This window comes from Pelodiscus sinensis, chromosome 7 (genome assembly GCF_052426305.1).
Source record: "Pelodiscus sinensis isolate ZL-2025 chromosome 7, ASM5242630v1, whole genome shotgun sequence".
Lineage (NCBI taxonomy): Eukaryota > Metazoa > Chordata > Testudines > Trionychidae > Pelodiscus > Pelodiscus sinensis.
Window position 1 is genome coordinate 16353535 of NC_143058.1, and position 27089 is coordinate 16380623.

The 27089-nt window shown below is 40.1% G+C and overlaps 1 protein-coding gene across 2 annotated transcripts in view; it reads right to left on the bottom strand.

Moving 5' to 3' along the window:
- The window catches only part of DPP10 (dipeptidyl peptidase like 10), a 468324-nt gene that overhangs the window by 335967 nt on the left and 105268 nt on the right, over positions 1-27089 (bottom strand). For both annotated transcript variants that reach the window (XM_075933252.2, XM_075933251.2), the window contains 2 exons: positions 24476-24590; positions 3877-3972 (listed from right to left, as the gene is read on the bottom strand). In XM_075933252.2, coding sequence (XP_075789367.1) covers positions 3877-3972; positions 24476-24590 — 211 coding nt within the window. The remainder of the gene's footprint in view (positions 1-3876; positions 3973-24475; positions 24591-27089) is intronic.

Consider the following 27089-nt stretch of genomic DNA (forward strand, 5'->3'; position numbering starts at 1 on the left):
AATTAAAATTCCCTTTGGAGAGTAGTATGACCTTAAACAAAGGGTCTAAGGCATGTTAAACATTTAATTAATTAATGAGCAGCTCTCCATTAGAAAATTAGGTCAAACCAGTTATGTAGCTCAGCAGTGTGAAAAATCCACACCCCTAAGTGATGTAGTTAAAAAAAAATTTGTTGAACTTGTTGCTGCCTTTCAGGGAAGTGGATTTCCTATACTGGCAGGAGATCCTCTCCCCTTGGCATAAGTACTGTCTACACTGAAACATGATGGCAGCACCGCTGCAGCACTGCCCAGATAGCTTTTTTAAGAGTAGACATGCTTAAAGCATATGTTCCCATTCTTCTCCTCAGTGCTTTAGAGCCTATGATGTGCATGACAAATGTCATTTCTAAAAGTTCCTCACCCAAAGCAGCAGTGATAGAAATGCAGCCGTGTTAGTCTGGGGTAGCTGAAGCAAAATGCAGGACAATGTAGCACTTTAAAGACTAACCAAAGCAGCAGGACTTTCCTTGTTGGGCCCTGGCTGCCTGCTCCCATCCTCAAACCCAGCTCACCTGATCAGAGATAAGGCCCAACCTTTATAATTGGCAAAGGCTCTCCAAATCCTGGCATGCACACAGGAGACAGTGAACGTGGCTCAGACACTCCAGAGGCACAAGTCTGTAGAGCAACTCTTTAGATTTTGGTGCACTTCAGAAAGAGCTGAGTTTCAAGCATATGATATGGTAAGAACAGAAATCCTCTTGCTGTTCCTGTCCCACCGATATTGATGCATGAACACCATAAAAAAATACATTTTTTAGATCCAATACTCCATTTGAGTTCCTTCAAAAATTTAGTGGATGGCATGCACTACCTTGGGTAATACAACTAAGACCATTTTGACCTGCATCACATCAATAGTTTGATCTCTAGCTCTGCACCAAAACATCCACCTAGAAAATTGTTGAAAAATTGATATTTTTTCTGGACTTACATCTCCATGACCCCTAGCTCAAATTGCCCTCAATTTGTGCCTTTTCCCCTGTGCAAGCCCTTTTGGAGGCCTACCACATTTGAAAGGACTTGCCTAAGCATGCTGATTTTAGAGGACGTACAAATATCAACCATTAAACAGAAGCTGTGATGAAATCCTAACTGCCATACCACTATAATCAGGTTATTTAAAATGGATCTAGGCACAAGATCTAGCCTTAAATTGTTTGACACTACAGTGTGTACAATCATTTTCCTCAAGAGGTCCTCAGGAATAGTGATGAGCAACTTCTCCTCTTCCTCCAAACCCTTCACCAATAACACAAAATTATCCTGCCTTCCATTCTCTTCAATTTTTGAGAGAGAATAAAAGCCTCACTGCAACAATACACTGTGACACCTAGAAGTACATCTCATTGACCATGTATATCCATCACTTGAGTGTTAAAATGTGAGGAGATCAACACTTGGATGAAGAATATGTCTTTTAAAAAACAAAAGGAGAAAGAGAAGTCGCTAATTAGGTCTCCCTCTTGTTCTGCATTTGAAATATATTAATTTTAGTTACTAAAAATAATATAGAAAACAGAAGAGTCTATCCAAAGAATCATTGGTGCTTCTGATATATGCTAACAAAAAATAATCAATTAAACCTAGCAACTATACCCATATTTTTTTTAGACAACCTCTTGTACGAACCTACTCAATAAGTAAAGAAAGCCACCCTCCCCCATGCCCATGCAACCAAAATCAGATTCTGATTTTGTTTGCATTTTTATCCATGATACCTGCATTTTCTGATTATTCCATCAATTAACTTTCATTAAGTATGCTTTAAGATCAGTCCCACTTCCAGAGCAAGAGTTTTCTCTGAAGAAGCCTGCATGTTAAGCAAGCATTTATTATTTTAATCTTTCCTTCAGTGAAACACCAGTGCAGTCAAGGGGAGATATTCCTGAATATGGACTACTAGAGGAATGAAACCAAACTGACAATGCACAAGCCTGCATTTATACAAATATTATTTAATAGAACTCAAACTCAATCCATGCCACTTTAGAACCTTAGGTTACCCTTGGTTTTAGAAATAAACGATTATTTTCATATATCAGAGCTACACTGTACACATTAAGTCCTAGTAAGATAATTAGACAAGAAATATTTAATATTTGTTCACTAACAAGGGAATTGTACTGACAATGAAACTTGTACCAAGGATCACCTCCAGTAAGTAAAGAAACAATTTAAAGGCTAATTCTGTTACCAGTGTAATTTTGGTTAACAGAGGATGACAAAGTCCACATGCAAAATCAATTTTGTATTTACATGCACATGTGATTACTTGTGAAAGCACAAGGAGAGAATACCCTGTCTCCATTAGGCCATTGATTTTTGCTGGTATCATGAGCACTTTTTGAAGATAGACTTCACTGTCCCGGTTATGTTATGTTACTGCTGCACTATTTGTATCATGAGTATTCTCTGTATCTATGGTTCAATGAAACATAATTTTCACCCAAAACACATTTTTCCTCAATTAGCTGCAGTCATGTGCTGGCTGCTCAAAACATGTGTTTGCCGTGAACGAGAGTTATTCAATCTCATTCACAGGAAAAGAGTGTAATCAATATTTTATAGAGGAGATTAATTTCATCATAGAGTAAGGTAATTGGAATTGAACGAACATGGCAAAGTAGGATGGAGGGTGAGACAATGCAAGACTCCATCTTCTCTTTTGTGCACCTATTCAGAGCTAAATGCACTAGGAATTCCCATGAATACAGTAGTTCCAGTTTAGTGCTATTGTGTAGGCCAACCTCCCATAAATGGAAGGGCCTGGGGAAGGCAGAACAAGGACAAGTGTTGGTCCCTCAAAAGAGGAGATTCTCTGAATGCTTCACTTTGTGAATGAGTCCACCTTCCCTGTCTATTTCCTTCTCAGAAGCAAAACACACTACGAACTTTCACTTGGGAGGGGCAATCCCACCTCAGTCTCCAGAGAAAGTTGTCAAGTTTAAGTTTATTAGTGCCCTTTTACCAGCCAATCAGTGCTTCTAATTCTTGCTGATTCCTTCATGAAAGATAGCTTTGGAATCTTTAAATACCTTATCTTAAAATGTGAAGGATAAACCATTCAAGATTACACTTAACTTATAATCACATAAGATTTCCTAGTCTCATAACTCTTCTTCAAATACAGTATTTTACACCAAATCTATTTTTATTCCTCTGATTATAACACCTTGAATGCTACACAATTATGATGACACAAAGAAAGAAAGGATGTTATTTGAAAACTTCTTGCTAGCAGAAAGAATGTGAAACATTGTATCTGATCAAGAAAATCATAATAAGGATTTCAATGAGAGGACTTAAATGCCTTTTCAGGTGACACAAGTAACACCACATATTATTTTTAGAACAGTATAAACATTTCTCAAAGCATTTAAACAGGACTCCATGTACAGACATTTCCTCACATTCAACCTGAAATGTGTTGTGTGTCATAACTATTTGTGAAACCTGATGTTCAGAGCTGAATAAACCTGTTCTTTCAATAACCTGGTTTTCTTGTGAGTTCACAAAGTTCAGTTTTAAGAGAGTTCTGGAATATTGGTAAAGGTTCACACAAATGATATGAAACTGCTGATACAATTAAAATGCCTTGCAAATCACAGGTTATTTAGATCAAACCCCATATGTAGTGCCTAGGCATTTAATACCTAAGTTACTAGATATTTATATAGAGCCTATATTAAAAATTAGTAACACACTGCAAACATGACAAAACTTCTAATGAACCAGTCTTTCTTTATGATTTTCTCACAGCTTTACTAATGACAGCATCTCTAGTTATGATAAAAATGTATCTATCTGCATTCAAACCAATTATGCACCTACCATTAATCCATTTGGCTTCTGGATTATGAATTATGAACTCTTTTTTGAAGAGATCTTCTAAAGACAATCTGGTTTCTGATGAATTTGAAAGCTCATCTAAAAAATAAAGAAGCAAAGAAACACCAAGTTATATATCTTCAAAAAACTGATATTATACATGTCATTATTTAAAATTGTTAGGATTTTAGGGGCAGATCCCACATCTTAAAAACAGACAAGACTCCTGTTGAAGTTGATAATAAAAATGCCTACTCAGTCATCAGGAAATCTCTCATCACTTTAGAATGTACCATTGCAGTGGCATGTTCTGCAGTGGAAACTAAGGCACCTGGGGAGAAGTGACTTGGCCAAGGCCACCATGAAGCCACTGGAAGAGCTGAAAATAGAATCTAGGTCTCCTGAGTTCCAGTCCAGTGCTCTAGACACTACACACTCTCCAACTCCAATTTAATAAAAGTATTTCCTATATGCAGGGTGAAACATATATTGATTATATGTTCTATCCTACAAACTCATAAAACTCATTTTTTTCAGATTGGAAAAATACTAGTTTACAGAAAATGAGCAATGTAGAACAAATCTTACCTACATCTAAAGGCAGGGGTGGGCAATAAAAAAGGCAGCCTACAAGATTAGCCCCTGGTGGGCTGCCGCCGCTCTGTTTACCTGCACCTCCGCAGATATCAACAGCTCTGGTTGGCAACGAATCGCTGTTCACGGCCAATGCAAGTGGCAGGAAGCATCGTGGACCAGGATGCCAGCAAATGGCATTCACGTCCAACAAGAGCTGTGATTCTCAATACCTGTGGAGGTGCAGGTAAACATGGAATTGGGGACTGCCAGGGACTAACCCTGTGCACTGGATCTGGCCTGCAGACCAGAATTAACTCATCCCTGTCCTAAGGGAAGAGGGAAAAGAAACCCAATATCCCATCTTAAACATAAGTTCCTATGGTCACGGGTCAGTTTTAAATAGAGTTCATGTGTCTCAGTCCCACTAACCATGGTATACCACAAGAATAAGAGAATGAAATTAACCTTTTCCATTATTTCTGTTTAGTGATCACCACCATATTCATATGTGAAAATAACCCAAATAGCCAAATTAAACTGCTCCCCCCCCCCATCAGATCTTTGGAGATAGGAGCGATGGAATTCTGGGCTACAGAATAGGTGGTACATTTTCTAGGAATACAGTGGCCACCATTAAGAAGTCCACATTTGCCCAGAGATTCCACACAGTTATTTCACCTGCTAAGGAAAAAGGGAGAGTGTGGCATTTTTGATGTTACTAACTAGTAGTGAATGTTGATGTATTCATTTTTAAATGCCAGCTCCTAACAATAAGTTCCTTCTCATTTTCTTGTGCTGAAGCATCAGTTATGGAAATATTTGGTGCTTCCAGAAATATTTTAAGAAAGGCATTAGGTAAAGGGAAACATTAATATGTGGAAAATAAAAGGTACTGCTGACTGAAAATCACTATTTCTTGTTAGGAAACAATTTTTCAATTATATTTTCTTACATGTCCTAGATCATGGATCACTTTAGACAAAATTATAGGCATAACACATGAAAGAGCTCATTGCTCCCAGAGCATGCAGTATGTATTATATATGCACAGTGTTATTAACAGCCAACTATTTGCTGCAATTCTTGTCTATGATATTGGATTTTTTTGTCTTGCTACACTTGTCTGTCTGAAAGTACCTTTCCTGTTGGGTTCAAATTTTGGATTTCCATATATCTGCTGATAAATATCTTCAATTACTTAGGAAAAAATGTCTAGAAAAGCAACAGTCAAGTTGCAGAGTCCAGTAGAGAAAAAAGAAGCCTACTTTACAGCAAGAACATCAATAATACAGTTAGAGCACGTCAACACTACACAGAAGATCAGTGCTGTCACAGTGGATCTTTTGGGGTTCAATTTAGCAGCTGTAGTATAGACCCATTAGATCAAAAACAAAGGGTGCTCCAGTCTATGCTGGTACTCCTACTCCTCGTGAGGCATAAGGAAAGCCGATGGGAGCATTTGCTCCCATCATCCTCTTGCTGTATGGATAGGGATTTACGATATGTTGACTACAACTAAGTAATTTACATAGCTGGAGTTGCACATTTTACTTCAACCTTCCTATGTAGTATAGACCAGGCCTTATGGTGCAATCCTAATCCTGTTGAAATCACTAGGACCTTTACCATTGCCATTACTCTTGAGGAGTACGGGACAGTTCTAAGTCTATTAAAATCAACCCTCCACCCACAAATAAACATCTGTGTTTGTCTTAAATTTTGTCAGTCATGCTTGTTTCAGCCATTTCTCACAGTGGTACATACTGCTGAAACAGTATCTCTCTTCCCCTCTCCCTCAAACTTATCCTTGAGCAAATTCAGAGTGAGACCTCTCATTATGCCATCCTTTTGTAATCTATACAGGTCTATCCCCAAGGTCTCAGTCAATAGAAGCCCTTTACATACTTACTCTAATCAACTCCTCTCACTCTTCCTTTTTTAAAGGCTAACCATGTTCCACTCTTAAAATCTGTTGCCACAAAACAGACCTACTAATCCCCATATGTTGACTTCTTGTGTACCTTCCCAAGAATCTGAATCACTTTTTTTAAAAATTCAAAACCCAGTACTGGACACAGTATTCCAAGTGTAGTTTTATAAGAGCTTTACAGAGTAGAACTATTATCTCTCTTGATTTATACCTAATCCCCATTTATACACCACAGTACCTTATTAGCCTTTCTTGCTACTGATCCCACATACTGAGCTTCTACCTTCTAACCACTGTATACCATTACTATAGCCTCTACCCTCTTTGGTTTCCATTAATATATATTATGTAATGTGTCTTTTGCTAATATTTCTCTCTCCAGATGCACTTATTAACCACAGAGCTTAATTCCCTTCACTGTTTGGCAACATTCTCCTTAGTATCTAACTACCTTTCATCTGTGTTCTGTAATCACCTGCAAATTTGAACACCAGACATCTCATTCCCATTTCTGAATCGTTTAGATAAAAGTTCAATACTGGCACTGTGAAAACTTACTTGCAGCCCTCAAAAAGGCTCAAATTCCACTTATGATCCTTTGTACTCTGTTAGTTTGCAAACTTTCAATCTATGACATCAGATTTTTGCTTTCCCTAAGTCATTAGTTTCCTCCGACTAAAACGTTATGAAATGCCTTATTAAAACCCCCTAAAGAATGGAAAGAATACCTGAAAAGAGAGCCTCACCCACGTTTCCTAGCATTCTGACAATCCATATGCTTTCCAAGTATAAATTGCATTTCATAACTTTACATTCAACGGAGTATTTCTAAGCATTTACTTTTCAGGCATTTAATTTAGAGAAATAGACTTCTTCAAACAAATACACTGTCTAGTGTTTGAAGAATAAAACTCTCATAATGGAAAGACAGTATTTAAATAAAATCAAATTTGTGATCTTTTGGTCTAGGTGATCGCTCTGTCAACATCTTAAAACTACATTTAATTTAATTTAATGTAACTTAATTTAAAGTACACTCCTGTCATCTGAAGAAGTGTGTTGATCCCAGGAGAGATCATGATACCATTTACATGTTTTGTTAGTCTTTAAGGTTCTACTAGACTATTTGTTGTTTTTTAAAGTTTTTCCGGTTATAGACAGCTACCCCATGAAGATCTTAAATTATGTTTTTAGCAAAATATTAGTTTGATACCAGCAGACTCAGAAATACTCTTAAATTCCCAAAATGCTCAGCTAATTGATAGAAAGACAAGCTGTTCATCATGTAAGATATCAGAAGGCTGTAATACATATTTTTATTCTAAATATGATTTTGTATGCACTCCATATAGTATATTCTCTGACTGTTGTTAAAGACTTTTTTCCCCATTAATGTTTATTGCTGAATAGTCTATCATCTCTTTTCCATTTCAAATTTTATTGAGTTATTCACTGAAAGTCTAAAATTTCCCAGATCCTAACTAACTTAATATTTTTTTTTAATTTCCAATTGAATATATATTCAGCTAGAAACATACACATTCATACAGATATTTTTGTACACATATATTATGTAGATTGCAGGAACCAGATTTGAATTCCATTGATAAAATATAAAAAGTTACATTTTTGTACTATGCAGTTAACTGGCATCTGAACTGCTTAACATCTGGGGCACATTCATACACAGACAGCTAACCTTTTATCAATAAATTAAAGACTTTGAAAAGCAGAAATCAAGTAGAGTAGATACTCACTCATTTGCAATAATAGATAAAATGCTTTTGCAAATTAGCAAGTAAATGAATAGATAATAACAAGGGAAGAATAGAGCTTCACAAATTTTACTTTGTACAATTATTTTATGACAAGTTTAGTTGTAATTATTTAATTTAATACTTCAAATATTAGATAAATAATTACTCTGTCCAACTTTGAGGGAAAAAAATGATGTCCTGGTTTTACAAGACCTATGTATTTTAACCTGCTTTTAAATATGGGCTAATCACTGGAAAGAGACCACTGGTTTATGGTGCATAAATTACAAGGCATGTGTGTAAATTGGGAATGAATGAAAAGGGCCAATAGACTGATAAAAGGTAGGTAGTGATCAAAAGTGGTTGCTTATGTATATGTGATTGACGGACTATAGGAAATTAATTAACGGTCTAGATCTAGTCATTAGTTCAGATGTCTACGTCAGAAGAATAACCACTTCCAATATCTTCTTTTAACAACCAGAGAATTTTCTGGATCATGAGAGGTCAGTATTGTCTACTAGCATTACCAAGACTCCCACTTCTGAGTGGGCTATTAGAGGATAATTGGGTAAATCAGAGCTAAACAACAGCATGGAACACTGAAAAGTAGGACCAGCAGCTGTAAGCAAAATTTATGAGATGGTCAGAAACAGCCTTGCCCATGATAAGTGGACTGGCTAACTAAAATCATGCTGGATGATGGATATTTCCAGACCAGAGAGCTCTGGTCTAGAGAGGTTCAACCTTTACTGACATCCTTAGGGAGGAGTAAACCCTTCAGAATGTTGGCGGTAGGATAGCAATGCATTGGGAAAGCCTCTATGGGCCCCCAATTGCACAGAAACCTTCAGTGTCCAATAAATCCAATCTAGGTATGCTAACTTGGGGGGAAGGGAGGAACGAATCTGAATCCTGTGATGAGACCAATAATAAGCAGCATACTGCAAAACTTAAGAAATATGTTGAGACAATTAGTAGTTTCATGAGAAGAACTCATCTCAGAAATTGTACCTGAGGATAATTTTTTAATTAGCATGTGTGACGTAGTGGGGGGACTTGCTGGGCTGTGGTGACCTCTGCTGTCTGGTGCAAGACCCAGCAGGAAAAACCTCATTATGCAAAGGTGACTCAAAAACATGTCTGACCTGCGGCCCCCCATGGAGAGAAACAAAGGGAGGTGGAATGCTGCCCTGGCTGTGGGCAGGGCTGGAAGAGGGGGAGTTAGTTCCTGGCTGGAAGGCAGGGAAGAAGGAGCTGGGGAGGGGGCTGGGACTCCCCTATCTCAAGGGGCACTGAGGCCTCTTAGCCCCAGTTCCTGTAACCAGATTACATCTGTGCTGCGTTGTGCTGGAGGAACAATAAACAACCTCCATTCTACTGGCTGATGAAGTCTGTTCATGCCATTTCAGGGGTGCAGGAGATGGGAAAATCCCGACACGTCGTCACAGCATGGCCAACAAAAACATCAAATGTTTGAGGTGAAATAAAACAACATAAAGGAAAAAGAAATCTGTATGATATTGACTGAGAAACAGCTCTCCAATACTTCAATCCACTTGCTCAAGCAAATAGTATAAAGGGGAAAGAAGATTTTATTGTGTACAAGTTTGGTCCCCGTATGTTTTCCTTTTCTTTTCCTCTGTTTTCAGTTGTCTTTCCCAAAGATAACTCACAACTCTAAGAAAAGGAAAACACTGGCTTCATATCTGTTTTGTGCCAAAGAAAGTGACTGGCTCCCTGGAGCCCAGATCTTCCTTCCGCACACAATTTCTTCACTAGCTTCAGGAAGGGTAACCTTGTGGTGCAATGCTTGCAGGTGATTTACAGCCCCGCAGCTGATTTTCACCATCCCAAGAACATACTAATCCACTTCAGGAGCAGAGTAGCAGTGTGACTCTTAAAAAGAAGTTACTCACCCTGTGCAGTAACCATGGTTCTTCGAGATGTGTGTTCCTGGGGGTCCTCCACTAAGGTCTCGGTACATCCTCTCTCTGGCAATCAGAGATTTTAGCCTAGCAGTTCCTTCCCACACTATGCATGTGCAGTAGTCATCTTGCATTGTTTTCATCCATTGGCTGCATACATAGCTTGAGTGTCCCTCCATTCCTTTTCTACCAGAAACCATTTAACCGACTCCCATGCAGAATAGTGGAGCATCCATGGGGACACATCTCAAAAAAACATTGTTACTTCGCAGGGTGAGTAAGTTTTCCTTCAAGTGGTGTCCCTGTGGGTGCGCCACTCAGATGACTATCTAGTAGTATCCACTGCTTGCAGTGGTGAGTGTTAGAGTCAGTTGTGAGAAGAGGCAAGGACCACATCAGCTAAAGTGGTGGTAGGTATAGGTCCCTGCTGTAGAGCGTAGTGCTGTGCAAAGGTGTGATGGGAACACCATGTTGCTGCTCATATATATCTGCGAGGAGTACATTATGCAGGAAAGCATTGATGTGGCTACCGCTCGGATGGAGTGAGCTGTGCAAATATGTGGTGTTTACCTCCTAGAAAGTTGCTAGGAAGTGTATATGCAATTAGCAATCCACTTGGAGATACGCTGCACGGAGATGGCTGTTCCCTTGTGTGCCAGTAGTGATGCATCAGTTGTGAATACAATTCATGTATCTGAACGATGGAAAGGGATGCCTGAGAGGAGATTGCATGGGGAGGTCCTCCACTGGAGAGATTAGAGGACTAGTAGTGGAAGTATAAGACATCTTGCAAGGCTGTGCTGTTTGGGAATGTAAATGGTTGCAAACCAAGTCTGTAGGTCGTGCACATGTAGTTTGGTGAGGCAGACAACAAAGGTAGTAGCCTTCATGTGACCCAGAATCTGAAGACATATGCATGCGGTCATGAAGGGAATATGTATGACCCCCTTGATAAGGTTGGATAGTGTGTGGAACCCCTGTATTGGGAGGTAGGCTCTGGCCATCATGGTATCCAGGAATGCCCCAATAAGTTCTGCCTCCTGAGGAATGCCATGACCATGGCCAGAGTTTTGGAAAATACCCATGGAGACATGGAAAGTCCAAAGGGGAGGACTTGGTATTGGTGGTGGACCTTGCCCACCACAAATCTGAGAAACCTTTATGTGCAGGGTGAATAGTTATATGGAAATATGCATCCTGAAGGTCGAGGGCCGAGAACCAGTCCACTTTGTCCAGTGCAGGTATAATAGTTGCAAAAGTCACCATTCTGAACTTGTTGAACTTCCTAAGATCTAAAATGGGTTGCTAGCCACCTGTTTTCTTGGCAGTTAGGAAATAGCTGGAATAAAATCCTCTTCCTTGAAATTCTGGAGGTATCGGCTCTACTGCCCCTAAGCTGAGTAGGTTTTGTACCTCTGCTCATAGAAGGGGATCATGAGAGGGTTCCCTGAAGAGGGACAGGGAAGGGGGGTTTTGTAGGGGATATAGACATAAAGGGGATTGTGTGGTCAGTATTCATGATCTCGAGGACCCACTTGTCTGTACTGATGTGGGCCCATTGGTGACAAAAGGGCCTCAAACGGTGATGGAAAATAGGGGTAGTATGCACTGGATCGGTGGCGTGGTCGCTCAGACCCTCAACCACATTTTCAAATTTGCTGTTTAGCCATAGTAGATTGATTGTTGGAGTGACTGATTGTGTTGTGCCGTCCTTCTGTTGGAGCGTTATTTGGGTCTGTTGTCATATGTCCTCTGTTGCTTTCTCTGGTAGTAAGAGTGTCTCTTTCTCTGGTATGGAGTATATCTGTGTCTTCTAGTAGGCAAAGTGTACATGCCTAAGGTTCCCAATGTGGGGTGGGAGTCATTCATTGAATGTAGGATTTCGACCATCTTGGGAGCAAAAAGTTGGTTCCTGTTGAAGAGGAGGTCTTCTACCTTCTTCTGTTACTCTCTTGGGTCTCCAGAAGATTGCAACCACCAAGCCCTATGCATGACTATTGCAGTTGCTTGAGCCCTGGATGCTGTGTCAGTCACATCCATAGATGCCTAAAGGGCTGTTCATGCTATTGATTGGCCCTCTTTCATTGTGGATTGGAGCTGGGGCCTTTTTTTCCTCAGAGAGGTCTTGCAGAAGCTCCTAATATAGTTGGCATGCCCATAGTTAGCCAGGAGAGGAGTGTAATTTGACATTCGGAACTGGAGAGTGGCTGAGTAATAGACCTTTCTGCCAAAGATATCCAACCAGTTGTACTCCTGAGGCATGGTCTTGTACTGAGGGTGTCTGGATCTATGATGGATGGAGTCCATGACCAATGAATTTGGATGGGGATGTGAGAAGAGAAAATCCATACCGTTGCCTGGGACAAGATACTTTCTATCTGCTCTTCCATTAATAGGACGAATAGAGACTGGTGTTTGCCAAGGTGCCTCTGATGGCTCCATTATAGCTTCATTGATTGGCAATTCTATCTTAGAGGATGTCGCTGGTTGACATATCTTAAGTAGCTTGTGTTGTTTTTCCTGCACCTCTTGCAGCACAAGGTCCTGTGATTAAGCCGCTCAGTTGAATAAGTCGTGAAATTGTTTCAGGTCATCATCAGGTAGAGAGGAAGATGATTGGAACACAGCCTCATTTGGAGAAGACAATGACTGAGGAACTGATGAGCAACTGTCTGAGTTGGAGTGATGTAAGTCATCATCCTCGTCAGCTGGCTCAGCTTGGGTTGTTACAGAAGGCGAGCATTGAGGATGGGATGGATGGTGAGGAATGAGTAGTCATGGCCAGAGACTGCACTGCCATATTCTCGTGTGCAAACTGGCATGTCATGTGGATGATGTTGGTGGGAGGAACGAGGGCAGTATTGTTTCCATGGTTCACAAGGGGGCCACTAGGGTTGGAACTGAGGTTGAGGGTTAGGTCAAGGGTGATTAAACCATGGAAATTGTGGGTGGGTGGGTGGGAGAGATGGTCAGTGCTGAGTGTAATGCCTTGAAGTCACTTAGCCCGATGGGGAGGAATGCTGTAAAGAGAACCTACTCTTTTGTCCAGTGCCGTGGGCAGTGCCCGACTGATGTAAGAGAATAAGAAATAGGTTCCGAAGCTTGTTGGTACAGGCTGAGGTGATGAATCCATGGAGAACGTGGTGGTAAAGGTGTGCTCAGCAACGGCAGAGATGGTGCATGGGGCTTCAGTGCTCGATTTACATGGCATGTTTTATGGGAAGCCTTCTTTGGCTCCAGTGCTGGAGTGTGCTTCAGTTCCAGATGTTGTAAAGTGGCATGTTCACCTGGTGTCGAGGTGCCCATAGGTGCTGGGGGTGGTGGCATATCTGGTCTTGTCAGTGCTGATCAAGATATGGCACCGGTTAGTACAAAGGAGACAGAACTCCTCTTCAGTTTCGACTCTGCTCTCTTGGAGGGTGCCATTTTCTTCTTTGTAGTACTGGAAATAGACTGCACCGGTAAAAGGGTGGCCTGGGATGTGGAGGTTCTAACACTATGCAAGGGAGACCTGAAACACACAAGAGACTCTTGAAGACAGTGAATTAGGCCTCTTTTGAGAGGTCAGCTGCTCTGCTGGTTCAGGAGACTTATCCTCCAGTGGTTGCAGGGATTTTTCCCATAGGAGATTCTTGAGTCTCATTTTGCAGTCTTTCCTGGCTCTGGTTGTCATGTTCTGACAGTATGGGCATTTGTGTACCCCATGGCCTTTGCCTAGACATTTTATGCAGGAAGTGTGCCCGTCAGATGTCGGCACTGAGTCCCTGCATGAGTCACATTTTTTTAAAACAAGGAGAACTTAGAACAATAGAACTTGAAGGGTTCCAAAAACTTGAAAGAATGGAAAAAAACAGAGGAACACTGAAGAAGCATTTTTGTTGTTTGTTTGTTTTTTTAATCAAGAAGAACTAGTTATACTAACTATAAACAGACTAAAACTGCTCACCAACTATAAACTAACAGCACTATCTTTATTTTTTCAGTCAGAAAGGAGAGCACGACTGTGACTTCTTCTGCCGAGGATGGTAGAAAAGGAACTGAGGTACACTCGCACCATGTGTGCAGCCAACAGAAGAAAACAATGTGAGAAGGCTACTGCACATGAGTGGCATGGGAAGGCACTTGCTAGGCAAAAATCTCAGATTTCCCGGTGCGAGGACATACTGAGAACTGAATGGAACACCCACAGGGATACCACTCAAAGGAGAACCTTAAGCTCTTATGCACAACTACAAGTTAGACAGCCACTTGCAGCTTTTGGTTATAAATCCTGATTCTGAGCTACAGCAAGGGAGATATTATACCCCAGTTAATAGGGCCTGACTTACATTCCCAACTCTGCCACTCAACAGCTCTGTGACTGTGGTGAGTCTTATCACACCTATGTCTCCATCTTCCTATCTCTAAAATGGGGATAATCTGTTAATAAAGCACCTTGATATCTATGGATTAAAAGCACTAAATTCAAGCACAATATTATCAACAGAATAAACATATTCTACATGCCTACTATAGTCTCTAACAAGCTATGATTGTTTTCCACATTCATGATCTTAATACTATGCTATGTGGAATTTAAATACAAATCAATAAGATGACTCTTGGAACATTTAGGAATCAGTGGAGATTCATAATACGAAGAAGCAATCTAATCTACAGGAAAGATTAGAAAGGCAAAGGCAGAAAACAAGCTCAAACTAGTTATAGACATAAAGGGAAACAAAAAGACATTCTATAAATATATTAGAAGCAAGAGGAAGACCAAGTACAGGGTACGCCCATTGCTCAGTGAGGAGGGAGAAACAGTAACAGGAAACTTGGAAATGGCAGAGATGCTTAATGACTTCTTTGTTTCAGTGTTCACCATGGCTATGTCTAGACTGCAGGCTTCTTTCGAAAGAGAAATCCGCTTTTTCAAAAGAGAGCACCCAGCGAGTCTGGATGCTCTCTTTCGAAGACGGCCTCTTTACATTGAAGAACGCCTTCTTTCGAAAGAGGAGCTTTCGAAAGAAGGCGTTCTTCCTCGTGAAATGAGGTTTTCCGCCATCGAAAGAAAAGCCGCGTTCTTTCGAAATAATTTCGAAAGAACGCGGCTTGAGTCTGGACACAGGGGAAGTTTTTTCGGGAAAAGGCTACTTTTCCCGAAAAAACCCCTGAGTGTGGACACAGCCCAAGAAGTCTGATGAAGGAATGCCTAACAGTGAACGTTAGTAGGAAGGGGGTAGGTTTAGAAGATAAAATAAAAAAAGAACAAGTTAAAAATCACTTTGAAAAGTTAGATGTCTGCAATTCACCAGGGCCTGATGAAATACATCCTAGAATACTCAAGGAGCTGATAGAGGAGGTATCTGAGCCTTTAGCTATCATCTTTGGAAAACCTTGGAAGACAGAAGAGATTTCAGAAGACTGGAAAAGTTCAGATATAGTGCCCATCTATAAAAAGGGAAATAAGAACTACCCAGGAAACTACAGAACAGTCAGTTTAACTTCAGTGCCAGGAAACATAATGGAGCAAGTAATTAAGGAAATCATCTGCAAACACTTGGAAGACAGTAAGGTAATAGGAAACAGCCAGCATGGATTTGTAAAGAACAAATCAGGTCAAATCAATCTGATAGCTTTCTTTGATAGGATAACGAGTCTCGTGGATAAGGGAGAAGCAGTAGACGTGGAATACCTAGACTTTAGTAAGGCATTTGTTACCATCTTGCATGATATTCTTATCAATAAACTAGACAAATACAACTTAGATGGGGCTACTATAAGGTGGGTGCATAACTGCTGGATAACTGTTCTCAGAGAGTAGTTATTAATGGTTCACAATCCTGTTGGAAAGATATAACAAGTGGGATTCCACAGGGGTCTGTTTTGGGACCGGTTCTGTTCAATATCTTCATCAATGATTTAAATATCGGCATGGAGAGTACACTTATTAAGTTTGCAGATGATACCAATCTGGGAGGGGCTGCAAGTGGCTTGGAGGACAGGGTCAAAATTCAAATTATCTGGACAAATTGGAGAAAGGGTCTGAGGTAAACAGGATGAAGTTTAATAAGGACAAATACAAAGTACTCCACTTAGGAAGGAACAATCAGTTTCACACATACAGAATGGGAAGCAACGGTCTAGGAAGAAGTGCAACAGAAAGAGATCTAAGGGTTATAGTGGACCACAAGCTAAATATGAGTTAACAGCGTGATGCTGTTGCAAAAAAAGCAAACACGATTCTAGGATGCATTAACAGGTGTGTTGTCAGCAAGACACAAGAAGTCATTTTTCTGCTCTACTCTGCTCTGATTAGGCCTCACCTGGAGTATTGTGTCCAGTTCTGGGCACCACATTTCAAGAAAGATGTGAAGAAATTGGAGAAGGTCCAGAGAAGAGCAACAAGAATTATTAAAGGTCTAGAGAACATTACTTATGAAGGAAGACTGAAAGAATTGGGCTTGTTTAGTTTGGAAAAGAGAAGATTGAAAGGGGACATGATAGCGGTTTTCAGATATCTAAAAGGGTATCACAAGGAAGAGGGAGAAAAATTGTTCTTCCTGGCCTCTGAGGATAGAACAAGAAGCCATGGGCTTAAACTGCAGCAAGAGAGGTTGGACATTAGAAAAAAGTTCCTGTCAGGGTGATTAAACACTGGAATAAATTGCCTAGGGAGGATGTGGAATCTCCATCCCTGGAGATATTTAAGAGTAGGTTAGAAAAATGTCTATCAGGGATGGTCTAGACAGTACTGAGTCCTTCTATTCTATGATTCTATGAAAATGATCAAGTTCCTGCACTTTAAAAAAGTAAAAACAAATAAAACAAAAACAAAAAAACCCTACAGAAGTCTGATTTTATCTTAACAACATATAAGATATAACCAATTCTGTCTATATTCCTCAGTATCAATATAACAAATATGTGCTCAAATTAGTTGTATAAATTCAAGTTTTATTTCATGTCATAATAAAATCCCTTGAAATTGTGTTATTTTAAATTTGGCTTTAATGCTGCTTATATCCAAAATGGCAGCATCTCTATTAATGTCAAAGTGGGCGAGGAAATATCTTTTATTAGATCAGTTTCTGTTTGTGAAAAAGATCTTCCTTTTATTATTTTTAGTAATGTCAATATTTGTAGGAACTAATGTGAAAATTCTTATGACAAATAACTTGTCTTATTCATCATTTGTTCTTCTCTTGGGAACAATAAATAGGATTTGAATTACTATTTGAAACTTTAGAAACATACAGCATATATTGTTGTGACACCTGTTTAGTTCTAGGTAGAAAGTTACATGCCCATATTGCAATTACATGTGCTAGTTAACTTCCATCAAAAGTTATTGTTTCTGTTGGACTTAGCCATACCTAGACAACATTAAAAATGATAATGAGGAAAGTTGAAGAACTTGTGAGATGCATATTGTGAAGAAAACACGTCCTGCAAAAGATATGCACAAGATAATATGGCACTCACCAGAAAGGCAAACTAAACATCAGATTGACTATATAATTATCAGTAAAAAAAAAAAAAAAAACCACAGAAGATAATTTATTGATGTTGGGTTCTACAAATTGTCCATCATGACAGTGATAATGAACAACTAATGGGAAAAGTTGAGTTAAAATGCAAGGCAAAAATGGGTGCAAAAATTAAGCAACAGTCAAACTTTGTTGTAACAGAGGGTGGCTGTATACTGGAAAAGGTACAAGAGAAAAAGCATATAAATTCAACAGTGTAGAAGTCACAGAATAAGCAAATTTTATAAATATCTAGGAAGATTAACCAGTTCCACCAAGGAAGAATTAAATTTAGATGTTTTTTAGGTACTGTGTAGAATTTGGTTTTTATCCATCCATAATTTCATCATTACATCTGGTACCAAAGTGAAATTGTATCAAACCAGTGCATATAACAGCATTACTCTCTGGTCTGGATTCAGCTGCATTAAATGAAACACCCACCAGATAGCTGGAGGCTGTACCAATAACAGTCGTTTGGAACATAATGTATAAAGAAGGATTTATTTTAAAGAAAGTGAAGTTCAAAGAATAGTACGATATGAAACCAGGGTACAGGACTGGCTGCAAATGTAAATAATTAGAATGGGGGAACACTGCAGAGGACAAACACATGGTACGGTGACAAAAGAAAACAACACAAAAGCAAACAAGATCAGTGAAACCTTGAGGTCAACTACCAATGAAATGGTGGGACATCATATGCATATTGTGACCAGACTAGGATTCCTGTATGAACAAGACATGGACATGAATAGAAATGAATGGTGACACTGTACTGCTCCCTGTGTCTGCTAAGATGCTTTGGGATGAGGGAAAAAACATTATAAAGCACATTAAAGAGTAGTTTTCTCAGACTGATGGTGTCAAAAACTGGAAGCAATACATTCTGAATGATCCTGAAATAGCAAGAAGAGCAACTGTCGTTACTGCAGTAAACATAGTATTTTCTATCAAAGGTATTTCACCAGAAGAATTTTACCTAAAGATTACATTGATTACAGCAGAGTTAGACCCAGGTACAAGTGCTGATGGCCAATTATTATTTCTGTTTCTACATCTTTAAGAGGTACCCTATTTTTTCTTAATGTTACATATCCCAGTTGGCTGAGACACTTGTGACTAAATAATCCAACCATAGTGTTTAACACATATAAGCAAAATTCTCAATTTATCTAACTAGTTTTATAAGTTTTTATAAAATAATAATAATAATAATTTGCTCACAAAAATGAGGGGCTAGAGACACAAGGCATTTGTGATATGAGATTCCTTTTCAAGCTGCCTTTTATTGTCCATCATTCCTGACCTGCATAAAATCCTTCTTTTCCCAGCCCTAGATTCTTTCAGAGAAGATTCCATTAACTATACTAAACTGAGAAGTTTCTAAGGGATAGGATAGCAACTGAGCTGACAATATCGGTTTTCATTTGTGTGACTTTGTTAGCACAGGCCAGTGTATCTGTGAAGGTGTTAAGTCCCTGCCCAGGGTCTGCTGTGGAGCCTACAGATTTGGAGAATGAACAGGCTTCAAACTGTTTCCCCCCAAATTTGTGATTTTCCTGAAGGCATTGGCCCAGCCAGTGGCAGTGAGGGAAGGAAGGAGCCATGCTGTGGATGATCTTGGAGCTCCAACCAAGGCCTGGTTCTCCACAAAGTGCTGGGAGTGGGACATGCCTCTCTGGGGGGATATGGTGGAACAGCACAGCTTGGGGGAGGAGGCGAAGGGATAAAACAGGGAGAAGACAGAGCACGGGGGAGCATGTAAAGAGCCAATGGGTGGGCAACAGAGACATGATGTTACCAACTACTACAGCTAACAGCCATTACCCCCTTGAAACAGAACAGCTCACACCCTTTGTCCCAACTCCCTGCCCCTCCTCTCTTAAGTGATGCCAGGAGCCAGTGAGGTGGAGCAGAGTGAGGATAGTAGCACTGTTGCCAGCCTCCCGGCCACCCAGGCCCCATGTTCCTCTGAAGCTGGGACCCCCAAAGCAAGGTCTGGGGCAACCACCACAAACCATCCTATGGGCAGGACAGCTCTGGCTGACACACCTGCAGGGGCAGTGTCCACACACTGCACCTTTGCTCCACCACCAACCTTGCACAGCCACCCCCATAGTCAGCCTTTGGAGCCACCCATTTGCTGTTGGTTGGCAGGCGTTTGGCAAGCAGGGAACCAGTCAGCAGCAGGACCCGCTAGTATTGATGTGGGGAAAACAGAAAATATAGGACAATATGTTCATTTTGGCTACGTCTAGACTGCAAGCTTCTTTCGAGAGAGGCTTTTTCGAAAGGTACTTTTGAAAAAGCCTCTTTCTAAAAAGAGAATCTAGACTACAACCAGTACTTTTGAAAAGGCAAGCTGCTTTTTCGAAAGAGAGCACCCAGGCAGCCTGGATGCTTTTTTTCGAAAAAGTACAGTTTGCATTACATGGAGCCTTTTTTTGAAAGAGCACTTTTGAAAAAGGTGTTATTTCTCATAAAACAAGGTTTTCCGTGGTCAGAAAAAACTGCTGCATTCTTTCAATTTACTTTTGAAAGAACACGGCAGCAGTCTATAAGCAGGGGATTTTTTTTAAAAAAAGGCCACTTTTTTCAACCTTATCATTTCTCAACTATTGCCTCCCTAATTGTCAGAATCAAATTCAGGATATTCTCTTTCCTATTCATTTTCTCCACCTTCTATAATAAAAAGTTGTCTTCAATGTATTCCAGTAATTTGTTGAATAAACCATACCCTGCTATATTATTTTCCCAAAGTTGTCTGAACAGTTGAAAATCCCTATCTTCACCAAGTCCTGTGTTTGGATGATTATGGCAGATAGGGTTGGTGGGGTTTTGTTTTTCTGTTTTTTTTTTTTTTTTTTTTTTTTTTTTTGAGGAGGGGATGGGTTTTGTTTGTTTGGTTGATTGTTTTTTTAAGTCTCAGCCTTCTCTTCTTCCTTGTTAGGTGGTTTATAGTAGACACCCTGCCATGTCATCACCCTTATTTTCTATCCCATATATCCTTGCCCAGACATAGATCAACAGGTCTACCTCCCACTTCTATCTCAACCTCTGGGTCTACACTGGCACCCTTTTCCGTAAAAGGGATGCTAATGAGACACTTCGGAATTGCAAATTCCGCAGGGGATTTCAATATCCCCCGCGGCATTTGCATGAACATGGCTGCTGCTTTTTTCCAGCTTGGGGTTTTGCCGGAGAAAAGCGCCAGTCTAGACAGGATCTTGCGGAAAATAAGCCCTTTTCCGTAAGATCCCTTATTTTCCGCAAGATCCCGTCTAGACTGGCACTTTTCTCCGGCAAAACCCCGAGCCTGAAAAAAGTGGCAGCCATGTACATGCAAATGTCGCGGGGGATATTGAAATCCCCTGCAGAATTTGCAATTCCGAAGTGTCTCATTAGCATCCCTTTTACGGAAAAGGGTGCCAGTGTAGACACAGCCATATATTTTGATATACAAGGAAACATCTACTCTCTTTTTCCTGGCTTCCCTTGAACACACTGTATATTTTATATCAATATTTCAGTCATGTGAATTATCCCAATTATACCATATTAATGATGATTCACTAGTATTTTTAAATTCCTTCCCATACTCCTTGCACTAGTATACAGTCATCTAAGATGTTTATTAGATTTCTGCTCTATGTTTCTTTTTCCCTCTCCTTTCTCCATGCTGCAATTTCCCATATTCTCAACAGATTCTGATTCTTCATCCAGATTTTCATGTTTTGAACTTTTACTTGGGCATCCGTCTCCTGATCCATCAAATATGTCTGCCTCTGCCCAGATCCCTATCCTAGACTGGAAGGATCAAGGATACCATTTGTGCCCCCAACTCTTTCACCATCATTCCAAGAGTCCCAGAGTCTCTTCTGATCTGTTCAGGGTCATATATTTCATTATCATAAGTACTGACATGAGCAAGCAGCATAAGATAACAGTCTAAAGGGCCAGATGACACTCATCAGTCCTTCCATAAAATTTCAGATATGGGCCCATTGCAGGCCCCACACCCTCCAGGATGTCAGATCAGGGCTAAAGATGGATTCTTCTGTCTGATTTAAAAGGGAGTCACCAATCACCATAACCCTCCCAGTGTTGCACGTATATAGTGGATATCTTCTAGAAACATAAAATATTAGAACTAGAAAAAACTCTGAGAGGTCATCAGATCCCATCCCCTGCCCTCACAGGAGGAGCAAGCACCATCTAGATAATTCCTGATAGAGGTCTGTTTAATCTGCTCTTATAACTCTCAAATGTCTCTCCCTAGGCTATTTATTTCAGTGTTTAGCCACCCTGACAATTAGGAAGTTTTCCCCGTTGCTTCTTGTCTTATCATCAAAGGTTATGGAGGATACTTTTTCTCCCTCCTCCTTGTAACACTCTTTTAGGTACAGGCAGTCCCTGAGTTACGCGGATCCGACTTATGTCGGATCCGCAGTTACGAACGGGGCTTTTCTCGCCCCAGAGGACGGGAGCGGCGGGACTCCCAGATGTGCCACGGTCCCGCCGCCCACGTTCTCCGGGGTGAGAAAAGCTGCTCCCCGTCTCCCTGGTCAGACCAGGGAGACGGGGAGCAAAGCCTCGGAGGACGCCCGCAGCGGGACAGCCGCGGTGCGCCTGGGCTGTCCCGCTGCGGGCGTCCTCTGCGGCTTTGTTCCCCGTCTCCCTGGTCTGACCAGCAGACCAAGGAGATTGGGAGCAAAGCCTCGGAGGACGTCCGCAGCGGGACAGCTGTGGTGCGTCTGGGCTGTCCCGCTGCGGGCGTTCTCCGCGGCTTTGCTCCGCGTCTCCCTGGTCTGCTGGGGGGGGGGGGGCGCAGCTTGTGCCCCCCATTCCCCAGCAGACCAGGCTTTTCTGCCCACGACGCCTGGGGTAGAGCAGATGGGGCGCTGCTGGGTTGGTCCCACAGCGACGCTCCTCGGCGCTACTGGACCAACCCGGCAGCACCCCAGCTGCTCTGCCCCAGGCGTCCCCAAGTCAGCCGCTGTTGAAACTGACCAGCGGCTGACTATAGTAAGCCCGAGGCAGAGTTGCTCTGCCCCCGGCTTCCTGGAATCAGCCGCTGATCAGTTTCAGCAGCAGCTGACTTGGGGACGCCTGGGGTTCTTAAGTTGAATCTGTATGTAAGTCAGAACTGGCATCAGATTCAGCCGCTGTTGAAACTGATCAGTTTCAGCAGCGGCTGAATCTGGACGCCAGTTCCGACTTACATACTGATTCAACTTAAGAACAAACCTACAGTCCCTATCTTGTACGTAACCTGGGGACTGCCTGTACTTGAAAGCTGCTATCATGTCTCCTCTCAGTCGGTCTCTTTTCCAAATTAAACAAACCCACTTCTTTCAGTCTTCTTTCATAGGTAATGTTTTCCAGACCTTTAGTCATGTTGGTTAATGCCCATGTTTTCTGGACCCTCTTCAGTTTCTCCACATCTTTCCTGAAATGTGGTTTCTAGAGCTCGACACAGTACTCCAGCTGAGGCCTACTCAGCATAGAGTAGAGCAGAAGAATTACTTCTTGTGTCTATGCATCTAAGAATAATGTTTGCTTTTTGGGTTGTTGTTGGTTTTGTTCTTCTCCCAACAGTGTCACACTGTTGACTCATATTTAGCTTGTGGCCCACTATGACCCCTAGTTCTCTTTCTGAATTAGTCCTTCCTAAGCAGTCACTTCCCATTCTGTATGTGTGAAATCCCTCCCAGCTTGGTACCATCTGCAAACTTTATAAGTGTACTTTCTATGCCACTATCTACATTATTGATGAAGATATTGAACAGAACTTGTCCCAAAACTTATCCCCACTGGAACCCCATTTGTTATATCCTTCTAGCATGACTGTAAACCATCATTAACTACTCTCCGAGGACAGTTATCCAGCCAATTATGCAAACATATATATTTTTGATATATAAGGAAACACCTTCTCCCTATCTAAACATCCTACACCACACCTTCCGGTATGATGATTCAGTTTGTGCAGTAACCAAAACATCAAGTACTAAAATGTACAAATGAATTTGTAACATCTAATTATTGATTATATACATATTGATTTATAAATTATAGTAGATAATTATGCAACAACATGAAAATGTATCCAAGTTAAAACTAATCAGAAAAATATATAGTTTTATCAATGGTTTGTAAATCCAGAGCTATGCAATTTAAAAAGCATATTCAAATGTAAACCAAATGAGTAACATTTCCAATACAGAATAATTTCAGACCAAAATTTACCACCGATATGCATCTATAGAAATGAATGAGATTTTTCTTTTCTTTGCAACATACACAACATTGTGTTCTATCTGGGCTTCTATCCCTGTTTAAAAATTTACTGCTCTAACACAAAAAGTACTTTATCTAAAAATATTTCTTGGCTCAAATTAGAATAAAGAAAATTGGCAGCAAAATTGAGCTTCCTCGTGTAGGAATTTACATCGTCCAGGACTTGCTTAAAGGCATATTCATATTTTGGCAAATCAATTAAGTAATTTTATTTTTCCCTAATTTATTTTATATATGAGGCTGAATATAAATGGTTGAGGTTCAGTATTAGCACATTTTAAACAGAGTTTTCTGTACATGCCAAAGGATCTGAAACAACACCAGGAAGCAGCCACGCATGACTTTAATTAATTTCACATAGTACTGAAGCCAATGGAGATTTTGAGAGGGTGTACAATTGCAGATCCCAACTATGCATCAAGTAAGTCATTCTGAGGCTGCTTTGGATACTGAAATTCAAGCATCCAGAAGTTAAAATGTGCCAAGACAAGAATTAATGTTATATTTGTAGGTCATTTTGAAGATTATATTCTGACTCAAAATACCTTCAGTAAGAAAGTACATATATAAATATAGAAAGAGATATAGAAAGATTACCTGGGGTTAAAAGAATGACAGACATAGTGATGAGTGAACATACAACTAGAATCACCAGCAGTGCAATTGCAATTCCCTTCCAATTCCTCTGCGGAGGGCTGTTACTTCCAAGCTCCTACAGAGATTTAAAAAAAAGTTTTATAATTACATCAAATTCTTGAAAAATGTATTAATACAAAAATGATTCTGTGGATAGTTATAATCATGTATAAACTATCTGTGAGCCGATTATTATCATCCTTCTCCTCTCTCTAGTTCATTTAATACTCAAAGATACATAATTCCTTGATCTTTTTAATAGAGATGTCTTTTTTAAACAATTTTATTTCCCCGTGAGACAATCAAATTGATCTTCTACAAGCTGTCCAAAATATGACTGGTGTTAATGTGTCCTGAACATAAACTTCAGAATAACATCAACAGGCATTTTTACAAGATAAGTATGGAAATAAAGTATGACAATTTACTGTAATTCTAACTAAAGTAGTATGGCCCATAAAGGTTTAAATACACAAGCTTATAATGTATAATGTGAAACTTATTTGTAATGGAAAACGTTTACAAAACTGCCAGAGGCTCAAAGTATTCCATCTTAAACAGCATTTTTTTCTCTATACAGTAGTTCATTGGCAAACTGCTCCCCTATTACTCATAAAAATCAACGGCAGCTTGTAACAATATTAAATAAATGCTTCTGTAACTACTCCTCCATATAAGCATATATTCTCCTTTAGTTACATGTGTAGCTCCTGTTAATATTAACCAAATGGGATTCAAGTTTGTCAACAAAAATAATGCATAGTTTCTATTCTGTCTAGGATTTCATTCTGCACCATCATTGCCTTACAGAATAGAAAAAATACATCAAAGAGATACCTCGTTAATACTGCTCCACCCCTCCCCCACATGAAACAGCAGTTTCTCCATCTGTATCTGCCAAGATAAGTTCTCACTTTTTCTCTCTCATGTTGACCTATTGCAATTATACAGGCCTTTGTTACCTCAAGATTAGATTGCTATCATACACTCTGTGTGGGATTACAGCTTGGGAACATTCAAAAGTTAAAGCAAGTGCAGAAATCTTGTGATCTATTTATTGAGTTCCACTTTGAGAGCCCATTAAACCAGTACCCTATAATATTCACTGGCTTTCAGTAAGCTGGAGTAGAACTTGAGATATCAGCTTTAAATTAAAAATGACTTAAATGGTTTGGGACCTGGATACCTAAGAGATTGACTCTCTGTGACATATGGTCATAGACAGGATCAGCAGTGCCACTGGAGTTGGGGTATTCATGGAATAAATGAGAGGAAACAGCTGACGTGTTGAGGGGTTCTTGGTTTTAGAACCCACTCTCCCTGACCCACCAGTGCCCATATTTAACAACTTTCTGGGCATGTTGCAAAGATGTCTTTTCTCTCAGGCTACTGAAGAGGGAGCAGACTAAGGGATGGGAGTGGTTCTATTCACAGACAGTCTTTTGGTATTCTTTAGTTTGTTTGCCAATGGGATAGTCCCCTAAGGCAACGAAAGGATGCATCTCGCTGTAATATAGAATACTTTTTTTAGCACATACAAAAGATTGTTTCTGAACAAATTTTCAGACATCCGAGCAAAGAAAACTGTTGTGACGATCCACATTCTTTGACACAAACAAACCACATGGGCATCATGGGATCAGAGATGGGTTTTTCAGCATGAAAGCCAGAAGCCTTTACTGCCCAAGCCAAAAGAGAACTCCCTTAGCACTGAGACAGTAAATAATTGGTTGCATACTTACTAAGACCAGTCACTCAGAGGAGACATATTCTCTCTTTCCCTCAGACTTATAAGAAGGGTAATATATTTCATACTTCCCCAAGTCAGACAAGATTATCTGAGATCTATGAGAGGTCCTAAAATAATAATCTTGGTTTGTGTGTTACACATACACATCAGACATGATCCAATGTAATGCACCTACCTGGCTGTGAGCATATGTATAGATAACACAAGGAAAATACTACGCTCTGCGCTATAACAATTAATACCTTATACTCCTCACAGCAATTTTTGCTTTTTTTTTTTTTTATAATTTCCCTTCCCATGGTTTGAGAATATTTAAATATCTTTTCTTCCATAGGTCCTGTCTTATGAAAAAAGTCAGTTTAAATATTCCAGTTTAGCACATATGCCTTGAACAACTGTGAAACACTGCAAAAAGTCACTGTGAGGAAAGTAACAGGCAAACAATTACTTTTAAGCTATTAAAAGTAAATATTTGTACTAAATACTCTTAACTCTTAGTTCCTGAATATAACCCCACTTCATTTAAATCAGGCTATATACACATTAAAAAAAAGATGGGAAGCTGGCCCCTAGACTTTCAGTAGTTGACTCTTCATCAACAGTTAATGTTCAGTCCAGTACAGATGGACTAGCATAGTTCCCTTCTGTGATAGTAAGAGCTAATAATTTCACTTTTTGCATTGTTGTACATAGTTATCCCTTCATAAGTGCTAATGTGTAGTTGTTGTTTTCTTGTGTTTTCTGCAGACAAATCACACCCCACAAACAATTATGATATAGAGCTCTAGGATTCTAACACGGATGGACAGAATCCTCTAGACTGAA